This window comes from Neovison vison, chromosome 7 (assembly GCF_020171115.1).
Source record: "Neovison vison isolate M4711 chromosome 7, ASM_NN_V1, whole genome shotgun sequence".
Taxonomy (NCBI): domain Eukaryota; kingdom Metazoa; phylum Chordata; class Mammalia; order Carnivora; family Mustelidae; genus Neogale; species Neogale vison.
The window spans coordinates 117607276-117632670 of record NC_058097.1 but is presented as its reverse complement, the minus strand read 5'-3'; the positions used below and the strand labels follow the sequence as shown (position 1 = coordinate 117632670).

At 45.8% G+C, this 25395-nt stretch overlaps 1 protein-coding gene across 3 annotated transcripts in view; it reads left to right on the top strand.

The window, feature by feature from the left end:
• ETS1 (ETS proto-oncogene 1, transcription factor) overlaps positions 1–25395 on the top strand; it is a 129891-nt gene that overhangs the window by 59821 nt on the left and 44675 nt on the right. The window contains exon 1 of one of the 3 annotated variants that reach the window (XM_044258190.1): positions 2972–3387. The exons of the other annotated variants lie outside the window; for them this stretch is intronic. Coding sequence (XP_044114125.1) covers positions 3306–3387 — 82 coding nt within the window. The 5' untranslated portion in view covers positions 2972–3305. Of the gene's footprint in view, positions 1–2971; positions 3388–25395 lie in introns of those variants that run through there. 3 annotated transcript variants of the gene reach the window in all.

The following is a 25395-nucleotide window of genomic DNA, read 5'->3' as shown; positions in this document are numbered from 1 at the left end:
AGTTGTAGGAGAAGCAAATTGTTGCATTACAAAAATAAGCGAGGAAGTATTTCCTTGGTTGAGTTTTCTCAAGTGCCTCACAAGTTGAAACCACTTGCCTAAATAGCTGGAAGGCAAGGCCCAGCTGCTCTTGTTTTGCTGGTGGGGAAACTGAGGCACAAGTGAACCCGAGTGGACATGAATGCTGGGGAATAGGAGTTCTGCTCTTCCATGGAGGACAAAGGACCGACCTAGGGGTGGGCTGGTTGACAAGGTTTAGTTCCTCTTCACAAGCCATAGCAGAAACAACTCTCTTAAACCTTTGCCTTATAGAAAGCTGGTGGTAAGGTAGATGCCCCTGGTAACCAGGAAGTTGATAGTTCATTACTGAATACATATTTCCTGAGTGTCTGCAATGTGTCAGGCACTGGGCTAGGGTTTGCTTTTTAGGCTCTGGTAAGAGAGAAATGCCTTCTAAAGTCCGTAGAAGATTTACAAGAATCTACTCCTGTTGCAAAGGGAATGAAAATTTCATTTATCAGTGTTGATTTGATACTTGTAGGCCTGATTCGATTATTAATATCCCACATTTGTGAACATATTTTAACTTGTTTACATCAGTGCTTTTTGTCCCAAGCAAAGTTTCAGTTAGATCTGAAGTTAGATGCATGATTTGTGATAACTTCACTGTTCACAATCACCCTCAAGTACAAGGAGATTTCCTGGGGGTCTTTGGTGGTCCCTGGCTATCTCCCCCACCCTCTGGTCTTACATAATCCCCTTCCTTGATTTGGACCTTCACATATTTTGAGCTTCTGTGCTGCAGGACTGGGCTACAAAGGGTGATGGATAGTTAGGTGAGATATCATTGTTACAAAACCAAAGGAATAAGTTTCCCCACTGCTGGCATGGAGTGGAAAGTGTGTCTGGTTGGATTCTGGAGGGTGCTTTTAGTGTCTGATGGTGGAGGGTGTTGGCAGCAGGGTTCAGGCTGGTCTGGGGGAGAAAGCTGAGGAAGATTAAGGGGAAGAGAAAAAAGACTGGCTCTGAGGCAGCTTCGTTTGCAAGTAGAAAAGCAAGTACTTACACTTGGATTTAAAAATAACAGCATTTTCTTAACACAACATCAATAAAACAAGATTCCCCCAAAGCAGCTCTCGATTTGCTCAGTTCTTTTGCTGATGTATTCAGAGGAGGCAAAGCAGAGGATGGGTTCAAGATCCTTTCCTCTGCGGCTCCTTCGGATGTGTAAATATCCATTTCATCCTTCCAGCCCTTTCTCCTGGCTTTTTCCAGGATCAGAAGTGTCTGTTCTTGTCATCTGGAGGCCAGCATTGTTTTCTCATACCTTTTGGAAACATACAACAATCCTACAAAAATTAGAATTGTCACATACAAGTATTTTTCTCTGGTCACTGAAGGACGGGCATGATCTGAAGTTTGAACCTGGAACCAGAGATTGATTTTCTGTTCCGAGCTCCTTTTCTCATCTGCTGTGGGAAACAGGCAAGCTAACCAAGGCTTCAAGGAGACAAAACTGGGATTAGGTGAAGGTAAGCAGGTGTGTTAAAAGTGATCTAACTCAGTTGCAGGCAAGTGGTGGTAGTTCAACAGAGGCTTAGAAATTAGGAAACAGTATTAAAAATAGCTTCCTTTGAGGTTGTTCAGAAAGATTGTTGTTTAATCTAGTTAATCAAAGGTAGATCTCAGTGTCTGGCTCTCGCTATGCACACGTATGTCTGTGTATGTTCCTCTAGATTTACTGGTTGATCTGTTAATTAGAACAACTAGCTCCACTTATGATAACCAACGTTATTAATGCAAAGTCATGAATTATTGGGGATCGTGTTATGGTGTCCAAAGTGTCTGGAATTCCCAAATGGGACAGGGGCTGTGCACTGATTCTGTCAGAGCTGCGAATGATGTACTCCAGAAATTCAAAACCACCGAGCCTCTGCACCGCTTTTTTTTTGCTGGTGGTGGTGGTTGTAGTAGGGTTGTCAGTTTTACCTAGTGGAGGAGAGTCTGTGAAAGGAAAGGCCAACCGTGACATAATTAGAACAGAATAATAGCTTCCCCTTCCACCTAACCCCTGCTGTAGGTAAACTGGACGCTTATGGAAGCCCATGACTGCATTCCAGTTTGGGAATTACTGTTCTCTGCCCTCCCAATAATACATAAAAAGCATTTGGGCCTTTGTTTTGGGGTCCCCAGGAGGCTGCCTTGGGCTTGATCCTTCTCAAGGGCAGTGAGAATTCTGCTCACGAACGCTGCCTCCGTCTTTTCTTAACTAATTTCTTAACCATGACACGCGGGGGGGAGGGGCGCCCTGAAAAATCGAAGGCTGCTCTAGAAGCACTGCACCGATTCCTGACTCACTACCCGGCGAGAGTCCAGGACTCCCAAAGCCCTTAGAGGACACGGGCTCGAGAACCCCCTGCGGCCGCTCGCACGCACGCCCCTTCCTCCGCATGCCTCACGTCCTGTGTGTCAGTCTTTGTGAATGAATGATGTACACGCACTCGGAAAACTATGCTGCTACTGGGAAGAGGGGCAGGAGCCGGTGACCAAGTCCTCAAGAATGCGTGGCGAATCAGACGGACTTTCCCGAAAGGGCCGCGGCAGCCTCTGCACCCAGCCTGCTCGAGCGCTCTGGGCGCTTCCCGGCTGGGGAGCGGGCTCAGCGTCCCTCCCGCTCCGCGCTCAGCCATCCGCAGCCGGGCGCCTGGGCCAGGGCAGAGAGTGGGCGCGGGCGCGGGCGCGGGTGGCCGCGGAGCTCCGCCCCATCTTCCTTTCGTTTTCGGGCCGCCGCCTTCGATTGGCCGCGGGTATCCGGCCCCGCCCCCGCCCCGCCCCCGCCCCGCCTGCCCCGCCCCTAGCCCCCCCACATCCCGCGAAGATCCTGGGGGATGGTGGGGGGGCGGGCGCTCAGACCCGGCGGCCGAAGCTCGGCGCCGCGAGAAACGCCCTAAAGAGGCGGGAGAGAGGGAGGGAGAGCGCGGCTCCGGAGAGCGAGAGCGAGCTGAAGCTGCCTGCCGGCGGAGAGGAGGAGCGGGGCGAGGACGAGGAGAAGCGGGGCGAGGCGCAGGCGAGGCTGGGACCCGGGGCGCGCGCACTTCTCCGCAAAGTGCCAACTTCCCGGGAGAGAGTGCCGGGCGCGCACCTTCTGGGCTCCGGGAAAAAGTCAACGGGAATTTGAGATCTTAGGGAAGAAAGTCGGATTTCCCCCGTCCCCCTTCCCCTGTTACTAATCCCCATAAAAAAGACAAACAACAAGAATAACAGCAAACTTGCTATAAGCCTGTCTGCCCCCCACTCCTGGCACCATGAAGGCGGCCGTCGATCTCAAACCGACTCTCACCATCATCAAGACGGAAAAAGTCGATCTGGAGCTTTTCCCCTCTCCGGGTGAGTGGTGACTGTCGAGGCCCCCACGCCGGCTTTTGGCCAGAGGCCGGGGTCCCCTCCGCTTCTCCCCCTTTCCGCTGTTCCCTCCCAGGTAGTGCGTTTCTGCCTGAGCAAGGCGATGCTGGTGGCAGCTGGAGCAAGGTAGAGAAGAGAAGGAGGACTGTTGGTGGCCTGAGATCCTTGTTTGGGGGGGTGGTATTTATTTTCACAGCTGTGTTCTTGTGAGTAGTGGGAAAAAGCTTATTGAATGTCCAACACCCTTATTCCTGCCCTTTTTTAAAAAAAATCTTTCCAAATGAGAGAGCATGCTCTGGCCTTATTCCTTAGCGTTAGGGGGGATGGACACTGCGCAGAAGACATCAACCGCGGTCTCTGCATCCCCCAGAACTGGAGCTGGATGGAGGGCCCTGAGCAGTAAGAGCTGAAGCAGTGTCTCACTGGCCGGCCTACAAGCACATTTTCAAACATCTTACCTTCCTGAGCTCCTCTGTCACATGTCCCTTTGCTATCTAGCTCCTCTTTTCTGGGTTGAGGGCAAGGAGGTGGTAGGAGAACTGAAATGATCATCTTAACTTCTGGAAACATCCCAATTCTACTCATGCAGGTTACTTACTTTATCCAAAGCTTTCTCATCTGCCATACGTTTGTCCTCTGGTGCCAAAGATCTGTTATAAGAAGGAAAACATCCTGACCCCAAATGTGACTTTGGGTCGTTGGTGGGTGGTGTTATCCAACTCTTTGAAGGATTTAGAAGAAGGGGATAGGTAAGAAATTTGATTTTGTCTTAGACACAATTTTTGATCCTAAAATTGGATCAGTTTTCATTGGCAGTTTCACAGGGTCCAGAAGTCCTAGAATAAAGGCGGTTTGAGAAGAATAGATGTTTTCTTTTAGAATAAGGAACTGCCAGCTATCCTTTCGAGATTAGTGATTTTAGAGGTAAAGGTATGTATAATAAGATACACAGAGAAGAGGATGCTTTCTGGAAAATAATTGCAGTGACCTGCTCCTCTGTTGTATCTGATTATTGAGAAGTTTAGCCGGTCTTGCCTTTAGTTAACACTTCCTTGCCTCTGCCATCATCACTTGCTTATTTTAACCCTTTCTTCATCTGCTTAAACTTCCAACACAAGCAAAGCTGATGTTCTGTCTTTTGGAGAGCTTCCTGAAATGTTAATGAAGACCTGGCCCTGTCCTCTCCTGTTAGAACCCCTGACATTCAACCCCAGTATTCGGAGTTCTGCTGGGAAGTGCACAAAGAAGGCTAAGCTTGTTTGTTGTCACAAAGATGATGACATGGTCAGAGCAATGCTGAGATCAACTAGAACCGCGGAGACATTTCAGGCACTTAGAGCTACAGTTAAGAAATGATGTCGCTGTGCTGGTTTGTTTGGGGTTTGAAAAAGCCAGAATGAATTCTGTTAGTCACAGTTGATCCAAGCCATGTATCAAAGAAATGATAGTTGCCAGCAAAGATATAAACTCAACTAATAGGTTCTTTCCTTAAGAATGGCTTGTTTGTTTGTGTATTTATGGGGAAGGACAGAGTTGGCTGTCTGGGAAGTATTGTGTAAGATAGGTCAGTCCCCATACCTACAATAGATTTCATGTGCTGGGAATAAAAGGCACCTGGTAACACATGTTTTAGATCACAGTAAACAACTGAAGTCATTTTGGGGGGGGTAATTTAATATTATATATTAGAGATTTTGAGCATATGGTGTTATTTTGGTTATTGATAAAAAATAAGCCTCAGGGCAAGTAACTTTGCTTAGCATTCTCATCTGTAAAATGGGGACAGTAAGCACTAATGCTACAGTCAACATCTATTGTACTAAGTGTCTTTACAGTGCCTCTCTTTTTCAAAAAAGGTTGACAAGACACTGATCAGGTTTTGTAAGCAGCCTTTGGTACAACAAAATTTCAACGGGTCAGAGAAATTGGGCAATTTTCTGGCACTCATCATAATGAGATTTGATCCTCTGGTCCTGTCTTGGGGAAAATAGAGAAACTGGCAAATACATATAGCAGTTTTAGTTTTTTTGTTTTTGTTTTTGTTTTTTTTCCTGGATTTTTTTGTAGGGTATATATGAATATTGTACCCATATCTCAGAGAGGAAAATAGAGGCCCAGAGAAGGTAAGTCACTTACTTAAGAAAATCTTTTAAGCCAGTGGCTAGAGTAAAATTAGTCCCCTTTTTTAACTTCTCAGTGTTTGTTGCCTTGAGTAACACTGTGAGTTACCTTTGAAAAGCTCAGCAGAGAAACTTCAGTTGAGGCTTAAGCTTGCAGGTGCACGGCTAGAAGAAATATTGGCTGGGGCTGCCTGCCTGTGTTGGTGGGTGGAGAAGACACTGGCTAAGTGGGGATTTGCTTTGCCCATCAGACCATATAGGACATGTGTTTAAAGTTTAACTTTTCACAGCGTGGCTTTGTGTCCACAGCTGTGACTTAAGTATTTTTCAGAATGATTCTTTGGGTCGTTTAGTTTCTTATGTGTGGAGACAACTAGTTTAGGATCTTATCTGGCTTAAATCATTAAACCAGGATTTCCCTACACCCCCCCCCCCCAACCAATACATGGGAGCCAATAGGGAGGCAGTGGGGAAGTGGGTGTTGAAACAGGAGTCCTGGATTATTTGCCTGTCTTTGTGGCTAAGACCTGATCCAGAACATTTATTCACAATTCTTCTAGATCGAGACCTCCCAGGATTTTCAACAGCTTTAAGTACCAAATTAACATATATTTTGAAATAACCTGGGAACTGGATATCCCTTGTAAATGTAAAGTGGGTATATCATTTTGATTGCAGTATGTGATTGCAGGGGCTCTCGGGTCTTAAATGGGCTAAAACAAACAGAGCCACGGAGAGTGGAGAGTCCACGAGTTCCCTCCTGGTGTGGAGCTTACCGAGAAGGGCAGAGGCTGCGTGCCAAAGCAAATACATTCCCAAGCCGCTTCGTTTTCCCCCTCCTTCCCCATTCCACCTTCTAGGTGAGGTGAGCATAACGCCCAGAGACAAGCAGGAGTTCTAATTCTGGATATTTGTTGTCCTGGCAGGGGATGGGCGGCCATGGCGGACCCATATTGCTCTTAAAGACAGGAAGATTTCTTCCTTTCGCCGTCCCTTAGGTCAGTCTTTGTGTCTTCTTCATCAGTGTAGACAGGAGAGAAGGGCAGAGCTGCCCAGGCTGTTAAGCTCGCTCATTCACTGTGCTTCCAGACCCCTATGGACCACACTCCATTAGTGACTATCGAGCCCCGTGGTTCAGAGCCCAGACTCTGGAGCCAGCCTGTCTGGGTTTGAATCCCAGCTCTGCCACCTATGAGCTGTGCGACTTTGGACAAATTACTTCATCTCTCTGTGCTCTAGCTCCCGCATCCACAAAATGAGTGTAGTAACTGTTCTGTCTCTTAGGGTTGATAGGAGAATTATGTCTACTGGTATGCACACCATCTGAAAGCAGTACAGACCTGTAACAGAGTCTCAACGGTTAACTAGAAAACAAGTCAACACAAATGAGCCTGACCAGTGCAGGATTTTCAGGGGCCCTTGAAATGTTTCACAGGGGCTGCTGCTGTATTGTGTAGACCCCCTCCCCCCTTTTTTTTTTTGAGAGGGAAAGAAGATTCAAGTTAAAGAGAAGACTTTCATCTCTTTAGCTGAGATCTCATGCCAGTGAGGTTCCATGCTCTGCCTCCCAGGGCTAACGCAGCGAGCCAGGTAACTTTCCGAGTGTGGGAGTATCTCCAGGTCCCAACTCAGAGCTAAAGAAATGCCCAAGGACTGGTCAGTTACTTAAGGTGACGAAGGTGATCAGGGCCACCTCTAAGCAAGAGGGCCACCAAGACTAGGGACCAGGGGGACATTTGAAGGACTGATGAAAAAACAGTGTTTCAGTTATGCAAAGTTGAGAAAGGCATCATGTCCAGTTATTATAAAGTATCTCACATTTTATTTATTTATTTGGTTGGCAGAGCTTGCATTCCTGGCATTTTTGGTTGGTTTGTATTGCTGTTTTTTTGTCTATGTAACTTTTTTTTTCTTTCTTAAAGAGACCAGACCACCCTGTAAGAGGATCATAATCCTCCCCCGCGCCCCCACCCCCAACCAGGAGACAAACCAGCCCGTGGTCAGCCTCCCAGAACCCAGCTTGCTCTGGGCTCCAGCAAAATCTCTGCAAGACAGAGAGCTGGTTAGTGTCGGTCAGGATTTTTCAGGAAAGCGGGGCTCTCTCTTTCAAAGAGCACAGATAACTCTACAATGGCTATAGCAACAGCATAATTCCAGATGTCTCTCTGGTTTGTGGAATGAATAACCCATGGCTATAGTGGTATCCCTTGGGCCTGGCATTGATGGTAAATTCTTGCCATTCTTAAATAACAAATTATGGGGCCTACATTATGTACCTGGCACACTCACATAACACTTTTTTACCCTTCACACTAACTCAGGTGGGGAGAGTATTATTTTGTCTGTATTTTCAGATGAGGAAAATGATATTCAAAGAGATGCAAAATCCACCCAGGCCACACTGTTAGAAACTTACAAATTGATGAGCTGTTGCAGGCATTTTATACCTAAAATGAAAAAAGCATGTTATTCATGGTAACTCTGGAAATTTAAAGGGACATACGTTTAAAACAATTACACACATATATATGGAATATATGTGATATGTAATATATATTTGTGTATATACAATTACAATGATATATGTAAACAGTTGCACATATATATGTATGTATACATGCAAAGGGGGCATATGAGGAAGCAGTGATGGTGGGTTCTCTGGGGGTTGAGAAGGTGCAGGGCTCCCTCTGGGCTTAGGGAGAGGCAGTGGGCATTCTCCAGGCCCGCCAGTCCAGTTGTGGTGCCTTAGGAAGGAACTTGAAGGTAGGAGCTATGCTTGCCTCAGATCACCAAGCAGAGAACCTGGGTTCTTGTTTTTCCAGTGTCTTCCAGATGTACTTCTCTCTCTCGCAGGTGGGGAGGCGATTATGTTCACTTCCAAGGTCACATCCTTCCTGGAGCCTCCTGATGCTGCCTGTTTTTCCTCTTGCCTCACTGACACAGCTCTGCATATAATCTCACTCACAATCTGGTGGACGAGAGACATAGATCAGCAACTAGTTTGTTTTCTTAATACGGCTGTGGTTTAATTTTCTTGCTTCCAAAGGAAGCCATAGACCCCAACATTTGCTGTCTACACACCCAGTGTTTTATTTTTTTTCCAGCTACAACGTAGTATTTTCAAGTCCATTTAATGGGTCAAGGGGCTGTGTGTACAAGAAGGGAGGGCGAGCTTTGGGATTCTACCTATGGACCCACCAGTCCTCCATGACCCCTGGCCAATCAAGAAACAGATGCCCGGATTACTTGGCCCGGGTAAGGTATGGGTTCCTCTATCACTGCCTTATGGGGAGCATTTTCTCCAAATAATTAATATCCTGGGACCCACACAGTCATCATTGAGGTGGATTTGTATATTGACAACACAGACTCCCTATTTTTTTTACCTGACTACTCCAGAATGAAATTGGCCCCACTTCCCTGCTCAGAATGTCTGATGAGATTTTCTCTCATCTTCCCAGTCTCTTAGGCCCACTCTTGGCTTACAGCTGCTACGCACGCAGTCCCTAACTCAGCATCGAGAACGTCAAGACAATTCCCAAATCTATCATTTCGATTTGTCATGTGTCTATAGCTTAGCTTTTTTCAGTTGGGTTAAAGACCTCTTTTGTTTTCAAAATGTCAGTAGATGTTTTTCAAATTGCATAAAGAAGCTGTTTCTGCTTGGCTACTTTTCTGAAGCCCCGTGCCTATCTGTGTTACTTTTTTCTTTTGATTGTGAAGTTTAGAGTCTCCGTGCAGATACAGAAAGAAAATGGTCTGTGGTGTAGGTTGCAGTAGTATCCAGTTTCATTGGCAGGGAGTCATGCTTACAGACACACTCAAAATATTGCTGTTCAAGCCATAAATATTTATTGATTACTTGGCCAACTTTGTCATATTTCCCAGGTGCTTTCCAGTTTCTGCTGCTTGGGTCCAAGCCTCTCACTGGACACTCCAAATGTCGCTTCTTACTGTCCCATCAACTTTTTTCAGTTGTCCTTCTCTGTAGCATTTAGTTCTGTCCCTGAGAATTGTAAAATTGACCCAGATGGTGCTTTAAGACCCAACGTAGTATTGACCAGTCTTAGGCTATTGGATTTCAGAACTTGTTGATGTCTAGGTAGTAAGTTCCTATAATTTATCATCTAAACTGGGACACTTTCGAGAATGTAATGGGCACTGTGAATAATTATACTAGAATGATGGACATGAGCTTGAACTCTCCCAGCAAATGAGGGTCACACCCCTTAGACACTGAATTTAGATGATAATATTCTCTGTAATATCTGTTCTCAATTTGCTAGCCTTGGGGTTTAGACCTTCCAAAGTAAGGGGCGTATTAAGAGTTTGAAATAATTCAAGTTCAGTGTGGTTTCCCCCAACCGTGAGTAATATTTTTAAATGTGTTTTTGACGCATAATCTAATATTTCTCAGAGCCCAAGAAATAACTACAAATCAACCTCAAACAAGTTCACTTCGAGCATTTGAAACCTCTTGGTAACTTTGGGGAGCTATGCTAAGCTGTTGATTTCTGCTTTGCACGGTTCTGCAGAAGAACTGTAAACTTTGTGCATGTTGTGTGCATGGGGTGTGTGGTATGTGTGTGTGTGTGTGTGTGTGTGAAAATGAACTTTTGAGTGGGGGGAGATGTCATCATTACACAAGTGAAGACAATTAACATTTTTGCTTTGTTTTGTTTTAATGCTTGCCCAAGATGAGATGTTTTACTGATGGGATCAAAAAGGGCAAGAAAAAAATAGAGGTTTTTTTTTTTTTTTTTTTTTTTTGTACCACTAAAATGGGTAAACACAAAAACAAAAGTAAAAAACAAGCCTTTAGTGCTTTAGGAGGGGAGGAAGGCAATGGTGGATTCAATTGCAACATCCCTTTTGGCTAAAAAGGAATAGAAAAAAAAAGAGTAAGAAAGTATAAAGAACTCATAAAGGAACAAAAAGAAATAAGGAAAATGAATAAAAGCACTTAATGCTTTTATTTCATAGACTATGATTATTTCATAGACTTTTGGGAAATTCCTCATAGGGACTAGTCTTAGGTGGTTAGGTGGGTGACCTTGGCTCTCCATTCTTCATCTGTGGAATCTTTTCAGGAGCCTTTAAATCTCTCTCAGATGCATGGCTAGTCGGGGTAAATCAGATGAGATCTTCCCTGGGCTCCAGATGCTTCCATGGCTGGAAGTGCAGGAGGCATTGTGTGAATTTATGGACCTGCGTGTGGATCAATGATTATTTATATTTTCTACGCCTGTTGGGCTCTTTCTTCCAACACTTCTAGGCTAGAATAATTTCACAGGTCAGCTTCAGGGAGAACATGGCTATTTCAGAAGCATTTGAAGGAGGCGTAAGAACAGGGAAAGGATTATTTTAGATAGAAAGAACAGTGTGGGAAGAACGCCGAAAGTTTAGAGTAAAAGAAAGGCTTACATAAATACGAAGAAAACTGCCTTGATTGTAGAAAGGGAAGAGAGAAGGAAACGTGAAGGCAGGACCCATGTGAGAACATTTTGAATCTCAGGATAAATTAATTTTGCCTTTGAAGGTAGGAAGGTTTTATTTATTTATTTATTTGAGAGAGAGAGAGAGAGAGAGAGAGACAGTGAGAAAGAGCATGAGCGAGGAGAAGGTCAGAGGGAGAAGCAGACTCCCCATGGAGCTGGGAGCCTGATGCGGGACTTGATCCCGGGACTCCAGGATCATGACTCGAGCCGAAGGCAGTCGTCCCACCAACTGAGCCACCCAGGCATCCCGGAGGTAGGAAGGTTTAAGGACAGAGAAGTGTTACTGAATAGGTTTCTGAGATATATATATATATATATATATTTTTTTTTTTGGGGGGGGGTAGCATTACTTTACCTCCCACTCATACTGTTAGTTGTTAAAACCTCTGTATCAGTTTATCAGAATAGGCGTTAAACCTCAGAGTAGATGACAGAATCAATCAGGTACGTATTTTCAAGGTACAAATGGAAAATAAAAAATCTAGGTCAGGCAGGGGCGTTCCTAAACCTGGGGAGTGTTTGTAGATCCGTAGTTTTTGAAGCATTTCGGAACTCTTACTATTTAGTAGGAACTAAAACAGCTTTCATCGAATGTCATTTTTGTGTGATAACAGTTTTGTGCTAGGGTAATTCATTATTTAGCGTTCACGTTTAAAATCAGAGGGTGTTGTTGAGTATGATTTTAAAATAACCTTCAGAAAATCCATCACGAGGAAATTTTTGGTGGAAGAGTTTCTGTGTGATGACCTTTTTACTTCCAGTATTTGCATGTTTTTCCTCTCTGATACTCCTTGCCTAAAACTTCAGTGAATTCTGTACATTATGCGAAGGTTGTCTTCTACCACTGAAATACTAATTAAATGAATACAGTGAGGATTTATGCATGGGAAGGGGAGACTTAGCAGTGTAGTAGGAATAAATATTGTGAGTACAGTGTATAGGGACCCATCATTGCTTGGAGGGTCAGCAGCCCTGAATTCTAGCCATGGCTTTGCACCTGTTTGTCTGCATGACCTTGGGCAAGTCATTTCATTTTTCCTGAACCTCATGTTCTTCCTCGGTCAAATACATGAACCAGAGAAGATGACCCGTAAGGTTTCTCTTTACCCTGACATTTTATGATTTTAGAGAACATTTGAAATAATTCAGGCTCAGAGAGAACATATACGTCACTCAAGAGGTGGGCAAAACGAGGCTGTTTTTCTCCTAATCCTCAACTTTTGCCGATCTATTGGTGATACATCTGTGAAGGTTAATATGTCTCCTGGAGGGAGGTGTTGGGAACTGTTCCTGGCCTTGCTTGACGTTGGAGAAACTTGGGGCACATTGTCTCGGGGGTGACCCTGGACCAGGTGTCCTGCCTTCCTCTTGCTCCATGAAACAGCTTTCCTCGTCCCGTCAGCCTTTGCTACAGTTGTAGCGGAAGGCGGTTCCAGTGTGGGGTCTCATCTGGAGGAAGGAGATGTAGGTTAGGGGTCTGGAAGGTGAAGCAGCCAGGCCCAGCTGCATCCTCAGGGCTGAGCATGTGGTCTGAGCAGTGAGCCGATTCTGTCTAAGCTGCCACTTCTCTGTGCACTGCTCGGTAGGTAAACAGTCCCCTCCTGCAGGAGGAATGCATTCTGCTGAAAGTCGTCTCAGTGCCTCTTCCTGACAGACTCAGTGAGTCAAGGCTCCTGCCTCCTATTTGTATAGAGGGAAGGGCCTGGGCCGCTGGCTTCTGGCTCTTCACGCAGCCAGCAGCTGACCCTTTTGCAGGCGCTTGGCTGTCCTTCGGAGTCAGGGGCCAATAAGACACCACCTGCTTTAGCTGCCCCAGCCGTGTCCCTGAAGCTACAAGTGTGTGTCGGGGCGTGGTGAGCCCAGGCCGCCTTGCTGCTCAAAGGCGGCTCTTGGCAGCCGTGGAAGCATGTCTCCTGCACACAGCTGTTATCTGAAAATCATTTTCTTGATGTTATTTCTACACTTTGAGAAGGGCCTGTCACACTTTTCCCGTTTTCTGTCAGCAGCAGGCATCTAAGGGCGGCATGCCAGTTTGGGGAAAAACAAGAAAAACTGCCATTCGTATGAAGGTTCACCTTATCTACTGGTACTTATGTGGGCGCTTCTCTCCCCTCATCTTGACCCTTTTTTTTTTTTTTTTTGTCCTATTAGTTAGTAGGTGCTAACTTATTAATTCGTGAGGACATTCATATACTGAGGACCTCGTTATTTTACCCTCATCCCTAATGGCTAAGTATTATTTCCATTTCACAGATGAAGAAACTGAGAGGTTCAACAACTTGGCCAAGCTCACACAGCTGGTGAGCAGAAGGCTTTAGACTCAGACCCACTCACTCTGAAGTTCTGGGTCTGCTGCCTCCAACATGTGCAGAAATATTGGGATGCCTGTTGAATTTGGGGGAAACCCTCAGGTCTGTTTGTATCTATTATCGTCCAGTTCCCTTAATACTGGGTTATAATTTGGTAGCACTTTTACAGTTAGACACGTGACTTCACCACATTTGAACCTCAAGGTAATTTTTTTAGATAGTAACATTTTATAAATGGTGCAACTGCAGAGCAGTGATTCTGAGTCCCCCCCACCCCCACGTTTACGTGGTCAAGTTCAGTGGCAGAGTTAAAACAGGAAGCTGTGTTCCCCAGACTTCCTGACATTTTTGTTTAGCCATATACATTTTCACTATTTGATTTGGCGAGTACATAGTGCATTCAGTGTTAATGAAATAGTATTCATAATAATAGTAATTATTAATAATCAGGATATAGTAATACACATGAACTTGAGATCAGAAATGCCAACAAGACACCTTCTCCTCTTTTGCCACAAATAGATTTCCCCCACATATTTTATATGTAGTTAGTGGGTCCTACACAGTTGGCTAATTATTGAGCTCTAAGTAGGTTGCCTAGATGACTCCGACACAGGATCTGAGAAATCTGCATAGTTTTCCATGATGCCAACCCACTGGCCAACTTTTAAGTAGGATGGCAAGTTAGTTTCTTTTCAAGTTAAAAAAAAAAAAAAGTGAGTTACTCCACTAGCTTCTAGATCAATATGCAGTTTCCCTCTGGGATGGGTTGACCTTGGACTTTGGGAAATATGTTATTTTTAAAACATAAAGCATTTTGAAAAGAATCCCTGTCCAACCCATTTTCCTGTGTCGAGATATATAATTTTCTGTGCCTCCATTTACCCATTTTAGCAAATGAAGTCCATTTTGATGACTAGCAGGAACTTCAGGTGGTTGGAGGGAGGAGAGGAAGAAAACCCGCCAAAACCGAGAACCTCATACTGCATTTTATGAGCAAGGATTGTGCCAAAGAGTTGTATAAGAAGGAATGACATCTTAGATGAGTAGGTTTTTCCCCCCCCGGGACAGGGGCATTTGCTATGGCACCAGGTGTATACACTTTGAGTTTAGCAAACTCATCCAGTGTATTCTTCCTTAGCTATAAAAATAAGTCCCCTCCCTACTTGTGTTGGTCATTCTGGAAACTAGAGCGTTCCAAGGCAGAGTGAGAGGTTGTTACCCTGAGAAGTGTCCCCTTTGCATGTTGCTGTTTTCCTAGGGGTGAAGGTAATCCTACGTAGCCAGCAGTGCCCTTGGAAGGGCTCTGGGTTGTAGGGCAAGAGGAGATGGGAATGAGGACCCCCGATGGCAGCAAAAATGGAGATAATCATTTTAAGTTTGGCACTTTTGAATCTCAGCCCTAAACTTAATGCTTGCCGGGAAAATCTACTCTTGGAAGGCGAATCTTAGTGTGGGTGAAAGTGTGTCTCCTTCTCAACCTGAACTTTGACTTCGAGTTCTCCACTTGTGGGGAGTTTGGGTCAAACCTAAGGAGTCTTTGGTCTTACCTTTCCCCAGTTTAAATGTTTTCTGTGATTGAAACTGGGCAGGTCCTCTTCTGTAGGTGGTCATCATTTTATCTCCTACTGCCTGGTGTGGGAATGCAGAGAGCTGAGTCTCTTTTTACTCTGGGAGGTCAGAGTATCTCCACATCTCTGTATCATCTCTCAACTTTTCTAAAAGAAGGGTGCTCGCTCCTCCTGAGTGAGCTGCTTCTTCTTAGGAGAGAGCGGGAGAGTTCATGAGCTCAGGTTTAGAAAGTACTCTAGAGTCATTGGTGATGCAAGAAACATTATTAAATTAGGGAGAGATCTGATACAGAGTTACGATACTGAATACATAAACTAAGGGTGAGTCATGTGTGTGTGTGTACAGGAAATGCGTCCTTGATTTCACGTCAGATCAAGAGTTCAATCTTACACCTTCCTTGCCTCCTAATGGAAACCAAACGTTCCTCAAAACTGCTGGGTGCTTGTTTTTGGTCTTTGTATGTATCTGGGTTTCAGTTTGCAGGAGTGAGGGAAATAAATTGCTTTGCACCAATAATCAACTTCCTTAAACAACCTTGTGAGCTTGGTTTATTAATCCCCATTTTTAAAGTCAGAAATTGAGTCTCAGAGAGGTTTAATTAATTTTCCCAAGGTTCTAGAGTTCTCAGGTCATACATTTGAGCTTAGATCTTTCTAATTACAAAGTCCTACCAACTTAGAATCTGTTTGGAGGGAGAATTTGCTACCATTCTCATCAGAGGCTTTGATCGTTGGAACATTCTTTTGTGCGTTATGCTGTTTCAGGATCCTCATGATTATCAGGGTAAGGAAGAAAACATTCAGTACATCTATAAATATCTACCATTGGGATGTGTAATACAGAGAAAGCTCCTCCCACCAAAAAGTTCCTACAATTGTCACGAAGCATTTTCAAATTCAAAATGCACGAATGAAAAGTCGCTAACTCAACTCACCAACTTATGTACAGAGCTGGGGCTTTGGCCCCCATTTCCCAGATTGGGAAATCGAGGAATGAAGTAAGAGCCCCACCCTTGCTTGAGAATTCTCCAGGGAGGGGACATTCAGAGGCACAAGTCTAGGCCTTGAGGCCACTTGATGCAACAGGAATGTTTGTAGATAAATAAACACACATGGAATGAATCAATGTCTACACAGCGGACCTGCAGTTAACCTCTGATTCAACTGAAGTTGTTTTTTTGCTTTTTTAAAAAATCAAGTATCTACTGCTTTATTTCTGGATTTCTGAAGGTTTCTCTTAGGGGGGCTTTGTGGCTTTCCACTCCCTCACCTGTTGTCTCCTATGATGGATGAAAAGTGAAATGCCATCCTAGCTTTAGTGTCTCCAAAGGATCTGGGGTGCTGGATGAACAACAACAACAAAAAATTATTTTTAAATGAGATTGGGCCCTGGCGACTGCCTCTAGGTTCATAGGTTTCGGTCAGGCTGCTCTGCTCGCAGACATGCTGCAGACGGCGAGCAAGGAGCAAAGATGGGTCCAGTCTCTGGTGGCCCTCTGCTGCCTTGCTTTCTAAGAAGAGAATATTTTCAGCATTTTTATGGGCACACCAATTCCAAGGAATTAATATTTGAATTTCTAAAAGCTGGTGGTGCAAGATAGGTTCATCCTACGCAAACCAGTCACAGATCTCTTCGCAGATCTTCTCAAAACACCTCACTGCAGTATACCCTTTTCAGTAATTTGTTTTTTCTGTTGGCCAGGTGGATTTGTGTGTGCCCCAAGTTTCTTCCCATCATCTTCAGATCTCTCTCTATTCTCTTTTCCCCATTTGGTGGATGAGACATCTTAAGTCCAGAAGGGGATTTACATTAGGTTGCTCCGTGGAAAGTGATCTTTGTCCCCAAATCACAGTCTGCCATTCCTTATGTGGGTGACGAGGGTGTCTCTCACTGCAGGCACCACGGTGTCCTGGGAAGGGTAGGGTTGACGTGAGCTAGTCCTGAGTTTGAATTCAGGCCCTCTGCTTACTAATTTGTCCTTAAGCAAAGCATTTAACTTCTGTAAGCCTTGTTTTTTCTGATCCTTACAACAGAGATCCGAATAAAGAACGATCAGGGCTGTTGTCCGGGTTTGAGATAACTCGAGACAATACTTTTCCACTGCCACAGGGTCTCAGTAAATGTTATTTTATCATTATCTTGTAGGCCACCGCGTTCATTGCTGACAGCGCTCTTACGACTACAGTGGTTGTTAAAACTGTGGTTACTGTTAACCTGGTTACAGAAAATTTTCCACTTGACACCCCCCTAACCAGTGGGCCAGAGCAGTCCCTGTGGCCAGTTAGCAGTGTCTTCTTCCTCTCACGCATACTTAACCAAACTTGAGCTAGGGCTTTGGTCACGTTTCCAACCCGAAAGCATTATTCACAGGCACTGCCCCTGCCTCGTCAGTCAACAAGGACGTTTCTTGGAATTGCAGTTATCAGGGAGGGCATAGAATGATTTTAGCTGCGTAAGGACTCTCCTCTTTGCCCTGGAATCCTTTCTTTGCTTGGGAGCAACCTTAGGCTTCTGAGGTCTGGGACAGAACCTCTGCTACTTGTGAAAAGATCAAGCCAGGAGGAGAGCTCACTCCTTCCTGGGAAGGTCCAGGCCAGTGAATCCGTTTGACAACCTCCTGAAGATAATCAGCCTCAGGACTGAAAAATCCCACTTTCTTTCCTCTCCACAGGCTTCCCCTCCTGTCCCTTGCAGATGCCTCTTAGATCTTCCTAGTTCTAGCTGAGTGTCCCTAAAGTGCTTTGTAGCTGAAGACGTCCGTAGGAACCGTGCACCACTGGAGCCTGCCTGTGGCCGATTGGAATGGTTGATTTACAGCCAGAATCTGGCCCCTAGAAAAGGGGATCCTGTGTCTTTAAACAGCTGTGTGCCAGTGTGTGTAAATGTGCTTGCTAATCCAGTGACTAATTCAGTATATTATAAAGCAGCGATGAGCAGGCTGCCAAGGCAGGGCTGTATCCCAACTGGAGTGGGGTGTAAGGCTCAGAGAATTCTTCCTTGAATTCTGCCACACCACTCTCTGGAACGGACTCGAAATCTCATCTGTCTACTCCCTGCACCAGAGTCAGCACTTGCCTTCCTCTGGTTCCTGTCCTGCTCTCGCCTGCCTGTCCTCTTTTCTCCTCTCCCTCCCTCCATTCCTTGGGTTCCTTTATTTACTCATCTGAGGGTGGAGCTGTGCTCATTCTGAGTCAGGGCCACGGAACCAATCAGAACTGCTCTGGGGCATTCCAGGGGACAGAACTCATGATCCCTCTTGGAAAAGAATTTTCCAAAAGATCTCTTTTGGTCACAGTGCTGTGACTGCACCTTCCTCGGGTTCATGTCCAGTGAACCTGGGGGGGAGGTGGGGCGTGGGTGTTGGTTTGCCTGAAGCTCTGTTCTGTCTGCCATTCCTTTGTCTCCCTCCAGGGGTGGGGAGAGAAACGTCCAGAAAGAACCTAGCCTGATGGAGATTTGTTTTCTCGTGAAAGCCTGATAGACCCAAGTCTGAGTCCTTGGGCAGCGTCTTCTTTGGGTTAGGGGACCGTGAGGTGTTCTGCTCCCTCCTGCTCTGTGGCCCTCCCTCCCAGACCTCGCCCAAGTGGCCCCGCCCTGGAAGCTGTGGACCCCGGAAGTTGTAGACACTGCGAGTCTGCAAGTAGACCTTGCTGGGCTTCTCCCGTAATCTCCAGTGAGCAGAGCCGATCTGCTCTCTCGGGAGGCTTCCACATGCCAGAGTCCAAACCCCTCCGGCTTCCCTTTCCCTATAATGCCATCTCTTGGAGGCGTACTTCACACTTTGACCCCCCCCTGTTGCCTCGTACCCCTGACACGGGACATCGGCAGGCCTTTTCCTGCCCCCTTCCCCGAGGCTTCTGGAACCCAGCTCCTGTCTCACTTCGTCTCCATCGCGAAACCTTTGGTCTCAGTCGTCGTTCTGTTGCTCATCATGAGGTGTGATTGTGTGGCTATTGCTTGTCTGCCTGTGTGAGGTTTGTTTCCCCCATGAAAAGGGAAAATCCAGGTGAAGGGTCTGTCTCCCAATCACCAGGGTGTTGCTTGGCTGGTAGAAGGTGGCTCACTAGCTCTTTAAAAAAAAGAAAAAAAAATATGTATATATGTATATATATGTATATATACACACACACGTAATATATTATATATAAGAATATTATATATATTATAAATATATATATTATATATATTTTAGATTGAGATTTAATTTCCATAACATAAGATTCACCATTTGAAAGTGTACAGTTTGGTGGGTTTTAGTGCATTCACAGAGTGGTACAGTCATCACTGATACATAATTCTAGTACATTTTCATCACCCCCAACAGAAAGCCCATAGCTGTTAGTAGACAGTAGCTCTTTTCGAATAAGGGAATGCCAGCAAGGCCATCCAACAGAGAACGTGAGGAGGTGGACCTGTGTGTCTTGATAAGAGCTCCCACTACTCTCCTCTGATGCTCTGTGCACTTTGCTGAGGGGAGGGCTATGGGCCTGTCCCCCGGCTGTAAGTGCCTCCTCACTCGCTGCTGCCTCGCTAGGCAAGCCCCAGCTCTATTTTGGTGGCTCCCTTGCTTCGGCTCCACTGTGCAGTGAGCCAGTGGACGTCTGGGCAGAGATAATGAGTGCTTTCACCATCTGCATGCAGACCGTTCCGTCCGAGAGCTGAGGGCTGCGGTGGCTGCAATTTCCTAATGGCTTCCTGATGAGGCAGAGCCATTTATTAGCAGCGGATGAGGGCTGAGGGCTGCACATCTCAGTCTCCCCTTCCCACCAGACCCGGGCAGATGGAGAGTGGCTTCTGCTCCCTCCTCCTTTTGCATTGATCACTTTTCCTCTGCTCTCCACCCGCTGGCCTCTCACACCCATTGATCTGGAGATCGGGTCTGCCTGTCGAACTGGGAGAGGCATCCGGTGCTGTCTGCTCCGGGCCGGTGTGGGTGACGCTGTGGGGCAGTGGTGGGGTTGTCAGAAGGTTTGGGGCCATGAGGAGAGGCCTGTTCTGAAAGGAGCGAGAGAGGGGGAAAAAAAAATAACTCGGAGAGGTGAAGAGATCATAGTTAGGTGTATTTCCCCCTAAGTCCTTAACTCCTTGCATTCCAAATGGATTTCATTTAGAACTGGAGCTGCTGGTGTTGCTTTAGGACATGGACATTGAGTCAGACATACGGCCTCATTAATCAGAAGCATCAGGTTCAATGCACAGGCCAATGCCCTTGATTTTATGTGCTGGCTCCGTTGGTGGGGTTTGTTGTCACCCCTCAACCCTCTCACTGTGTCTCCATTACTCTATTTGGAATACCAGCGGGACTGGAATGGTAGCATTCTAGAACCTTTGAATAGCATAGTGGTCATCTGTTCTTTGTTTCAGTGCTTTTTAGATAAAGGTCAGTGGGTCACTCAAATTAACTGCTGCCTTCACTCTGTCTGAATTGGTGGGAACAGCACCCTCAAATTTTAGAGTTGTTAGACACAGTGGTATCATGCAATTGAAGTTAGGTATTAAAGGTTGCTTGCTTTATAGTTCCTGGTATTCAGCTGGAATCTTCCACTCCAAGGAAACTAAGGTAGAGGCTGACAACTGACATTGAAAGCTTATAGTCTGGAGCGGGAACAGGTAGCATCATGGGTCTGTATAGTCCCGAGTCACGTTTCTTAGATCTTTGGGTGGATTGTTCCTCTTGGGTTCTTGGGAACTTGGAGAAGGGCAGTGTGTGTCCATAAGGACTCCACTTTATAGTGGTCAAGTTATGAGGAAGACCAGCTCTTTCCCAATCCACTGCTATGAGTAAACAGCAGGGGTATGGAGGAAAAAAAAAAAAGAATACGGGACAGGGAGTCAAGAGGTCTAAAATTAATAACCCTGTGACCAAAGGCAAGTTGATGTCACCTCTCCGGGTTTCATTTTCCCCATCTGTAGAAGAAAGGGTTTGATCTAGCTGACGTCTGAGTTCTAAGTTTGTGTTCTGGGAATAGTGTAGGACCCCTGACCAGTGACGGAGCTCGGCTCCTCCTCCTCTCTACCCACAGCCTGCTTTTCATTCATCTTATAATTACGTCGAGTTGCCAGGAAGGAGAGCATCCCTCCAAGGAGTTGTTAAAGTTTTACAGCGAATTCTATAAATTCCTCTTTCCTGCTTTTGGGCCCCAGATAAGGCTTTATGTGTCATATAGCTATAGCGAGGTCAGTAGAGAGGAACAGAGAGCCAAGGAAAAGTGTGAACACACAAGTAGAGTGGATGGGACGATAGTTACTGCCCAACGCCATAAAAAAGGCCAAAGTTGAAGATATAGGGGCTAAAATTACAGATTAGGTAGGTCTAAACAAACCTTGGAGTAGCCTCAGATGATAGGTTTAGCAGTGAACCCAATGGTTTCGGGAGAATACCCATAATCCCTTTGAAGCCGTCTCTCCGGGTCCTGAGTACCTTCTTAGCAGTTCAGGGAACTTGAGCCTGTACCCTGCAGTTATTAGCTAAATCCCTCAAAGCAACAGGATCTCTGATTTCTCATTAGGAATGTGCATTTGGATTTACTAAACTGAGTGAGACTTTTAATTCATGAGCTGTTGAATCCATAAAGTCTGATGTTCTGAACTACAGATGTTCCCCATTCGGGCCGTGCTATCGGTCTTTGGTGCATTTTATCTGGCATGCAGGCGTTTGGGAAGACAGGTCTAGAGAAGGGCTGTCCCCAGCACTTGCCAAACATCCGATGGGTGGGAATTGTCGCATCTCCTCTGATGTCAGCCCCGCTTTAGGGTGGGAATGTGTGTGTGTCTCTCTGCCTTCTCGGCCTCCGTATGGCTCCCATGTTGCTCTCTTGCCCTTGGAGCAGGAGGGAATCTTTAGCATGTTGAGAGCATGTTAGGGAGGGAGTAGGGGAGGGGGTCAAGGAAGCAGTGTGGGGTGAGTTTAGTAGAGCAGGAGAGGTGGTCCATGAGCCCACTTAGATCTTGGTTTAGGCGGTCCATTGTCTCAGCTGGGTTTCAGTCTCCACCATCTGCCTGGAAGGAAAGATGTATAGGAGTATTTGCATGTGGTGGCCTTGTACAGATTATCTCAATTAGCCTGTCATTCAGGTTTCTTAGACCATCCTTGGATGGCCGAAACCCTGAGTGTCTTGACGCAGGTCCTTCTGAAGTCACCGAGTGGGGTGGTGAAGGAACATAGCGCCTCAAGTTTAACTGGTTGCCGGCAGCACCTACTGCAGCCAGGTCCAGCGCTGGTCTGCTCGGGACTTCAGGCTTCACATCAAACAACGTTGTCTCTAGTTCCCTGTGAATGGGGTGACAGGACCCGGGGTATTCTCAATGACACACCCTCAGCTAGTTCAATGACAAGGAGAAAAATGGTCTTATTTGGGTTCTTTTCTGCCTCCTTAGTGTTGGTCTTCTAACAACAGGGAGGGATGCTGGTGGTAGGAACTGGCAGGCGTGAGTAAGAAGCTAAAATGACTCCTCAGGGGATCTCTGTGAAGCCCTGAATTTCATGCCTTTGGGAGATGCCAGCTTCGCACTCCTTCTAGGAGGCTGTCAGGTTGGACTGGATCCAGGAGACACAGTTGCTGGCTACCGGTCGCCCGTGGATGCTGAAGGCCGTCAGGGGAAACAGACAATGCAGGGGGGTGGCAGGGGGGCCGGCCACAGGGCTCACTGCTGGGTCCCCCCTCCTTCTTCCCTGGCTCAGCTCTGTTTGTCTTCATTTTGGTGTCTATCACAGGCTGATGTGGCCGCTGCTGATCTTCTTTAGTCAGCTTCTTGGAGGATTAAGAATCTAAGTAATGTGCTTAACTATATTATACACCTGAAACTAATACAGTGCTGTATGTTAACTATACTGGAATTAAGATAGAATAAAAACTTAAAGGAAAAGTGGAGCCCTATAAAAGAAAAGAGTAAGTATCACAGGAAGGAATTGATGATCACGCCAAAGTCATGTTAGAGCAGAAGATGACCTTCCCAGAAAAGAGAGAGACTGTCAGAAGAGGAGGCAGAGAGATCTTCATGAGACAGGAGACACAATCTGTGCATTTCAGCTCCTAGCCTGTTTATGCTAGCTCCCAAGAAGTGAGGAGGGAACTTCCCCACAGAAAAGCTCTTTTATAGAGCTCTGAGATGAGTGTAATGAACAGATCTGATAGGACTCTTGTTCCAGGAACCCTAGCGTTAACCTCCATCTACTGGTTAGTCTTCCCTTGACATCCCCACCTTCCTTGAACCTCTGTAGACAAAGGCCTTAATTGCCTTGGGCCGGGCTGAGCAGCAGTTCCTTTTGTGACCGGGCCTTCTCAGCGGTGGCTATATTTTAGCAGTAGGCAAGCAAACTTCTTTACTTGGCTAAAGAGATCCTTTAGGCTAAGAAGAAACTATACAAGCAGCAAAGGAGCCTGTTCAAAGTAGGCAGCATTCTTGGTGACCTCATCTTCCTCCCAGCTCTGGTCCAGTTGGAGCTGTACATACAGGGCAGACTTCCAGTTCCTCCTGTCTGGGACTAACAGTGGCAGATATAAATAGACCAAGACTTTGTCTGTAGCCATTGTTCTCTAAGTGCCCATTGTTTCTGGATGCAAAGTGACTGTAGGGCTCTCTCTAAGCACTCTCTCTCATTCTCCTTCCTGCCCTTCCTTCTCTCTCTTTTTCCCTCCCTCCCACCCCCTCCCTCTCTGGGTGTCTTTCTCTATCTCTGTCCTGCACAGATCTGAATCCAAGCTCCATTTTCCTCTGCTGCCTTTCCACTTGTCTGGCACTTAGGGAGAACCTGGGGGGAACTGGCCTCTTGATGGACACATCCTCTGAATCTATGAGCTTTGTATTTTTATTCCATTGAAGCTTTTGCCCAAGTCTTTCCATGATATATTTGTGGTCAAGTTGAGGCTACATGGATCCAACCATGGTAAAATCAGGAGGATTTGTAACTGGTCAAGCTACTGTACGCAAAACGGTCTTGATGATTCTGTGTCAGAATGATGTGTGGTCTCTGCTGTTATGGGGCTCAGGACTTGGTCATTGCCTTTTCAACATTTTTATCAGGGGTTCATATCAGAGAAGGATAAAGAAAACATACTTACTAAATTGCATATTGTGCAAAGCTAGTGGGAAGGGGACAGCTTCGTGATGTAGGGATCAAAACAAACGAGGTCAAGTTCAATATGGATAAATGTGAAGCCTTCCACTGAGGTTAATAAGATTGAGTCAACAGGGAGAGACCTGGCTCAGCTTCGGTGTACTTTGAATGGCTTTTGTCGTGTAACTGTTGGAAAACTCAGTGCTGGTCTGTACCCACAGAAGTGAGTGGTGTAGGGGAAGGGGGAGGTCTCATTTCCTCCTGAGGAGCACAGTGTTCGCCTGGGAATGTTCCTGATGCCTTTGAGGAACATGCGCGTGCCAGAATGCTTCTGGGTGGGGGGATGGACAGAATCAGCCCGTCATGAGTGCTTGAAGGCACCACCAAGGAATTTAAAAACCTGGATAGAAGTGGTGACAAAGGGATGTTAAAGCAGTCAGGAAACTGATAGATGAAGAAAGATGAAACTTGTATGCGTGGTTTCAACCCACAGAAGGAGGGACAAAGCCCTCCTTCTCAGAGGAGAAGTTCTCCTCCTAGAACTCATTAGAGGGCAGATTTGAACTCAGTGTGGGTAATCGTTAAGAAATCATGATTGCAGTCCATAAAGAAAATTGAGTGGCTCAAAAGGGACAGAGCAACTGAATGTCTTAGCAAGTCAGGTGGCATCCTACAGGACTGCTGGGGTCCTTCTGGGAAGCATGGTGTTTGTTTGGGTCTCAGGTCCGATCTTACCTGTGATTGTCATTACTTGTTCACCCATCGTCCTTTGTCCATCTGGGGACCTTGGGCTACATATGTAGAGTGTATCACGTCCCTGGCTGTGGCCTGCCCTGTTGAGAATATTTGTCCCCGTACTGGGAAAATGGACTTATGTATTCTTCTTTTTCATTGTGGTTTCTCTGGGTTGAAAGCAGACAGTTGCACTGTGTGAATGTGTATGAGTATGCTTTTTCCTTCTCTGTCCAGATTTATTTATTAAAAGAAAAACACATCTGCATAAAAAAGCCTTAGAACACAGGAAGAATGTCCACTTTGTTTTTCTTTCTGTAGCACCAAGACATGTGGGGTTTCAGCTTCCTCCAAGGGGTTTTTGAAGACTGGCTTTCATCTCAGACAAGGCTTTTTCCCATTGGAAAAAACGGTCCTTTTTTGGTTTAGAAATGTATTTATATAATGTATAAATAAATAAGAAAGTCGAGAGAGAATTTCCTTTCAAAATTTATGGAAAAATGCTGCTTTCTGAACATCATTAATTGGAAGGTGCTGGCTCTTCCCAGTCCTCTTCCACTCTGCGCTTTGGCCTTTATTCTGGTTTAAGATTTCCCAGTATCTCCATGCTCTGTGCCCTCTTTCTTTCCCTCTCTCCTTCTCTGCCATCTGCCTTCCCTGCCAGCTCTTCCCCTCCCACTCCTCTGCCAGCTCCTCCCTGTCTG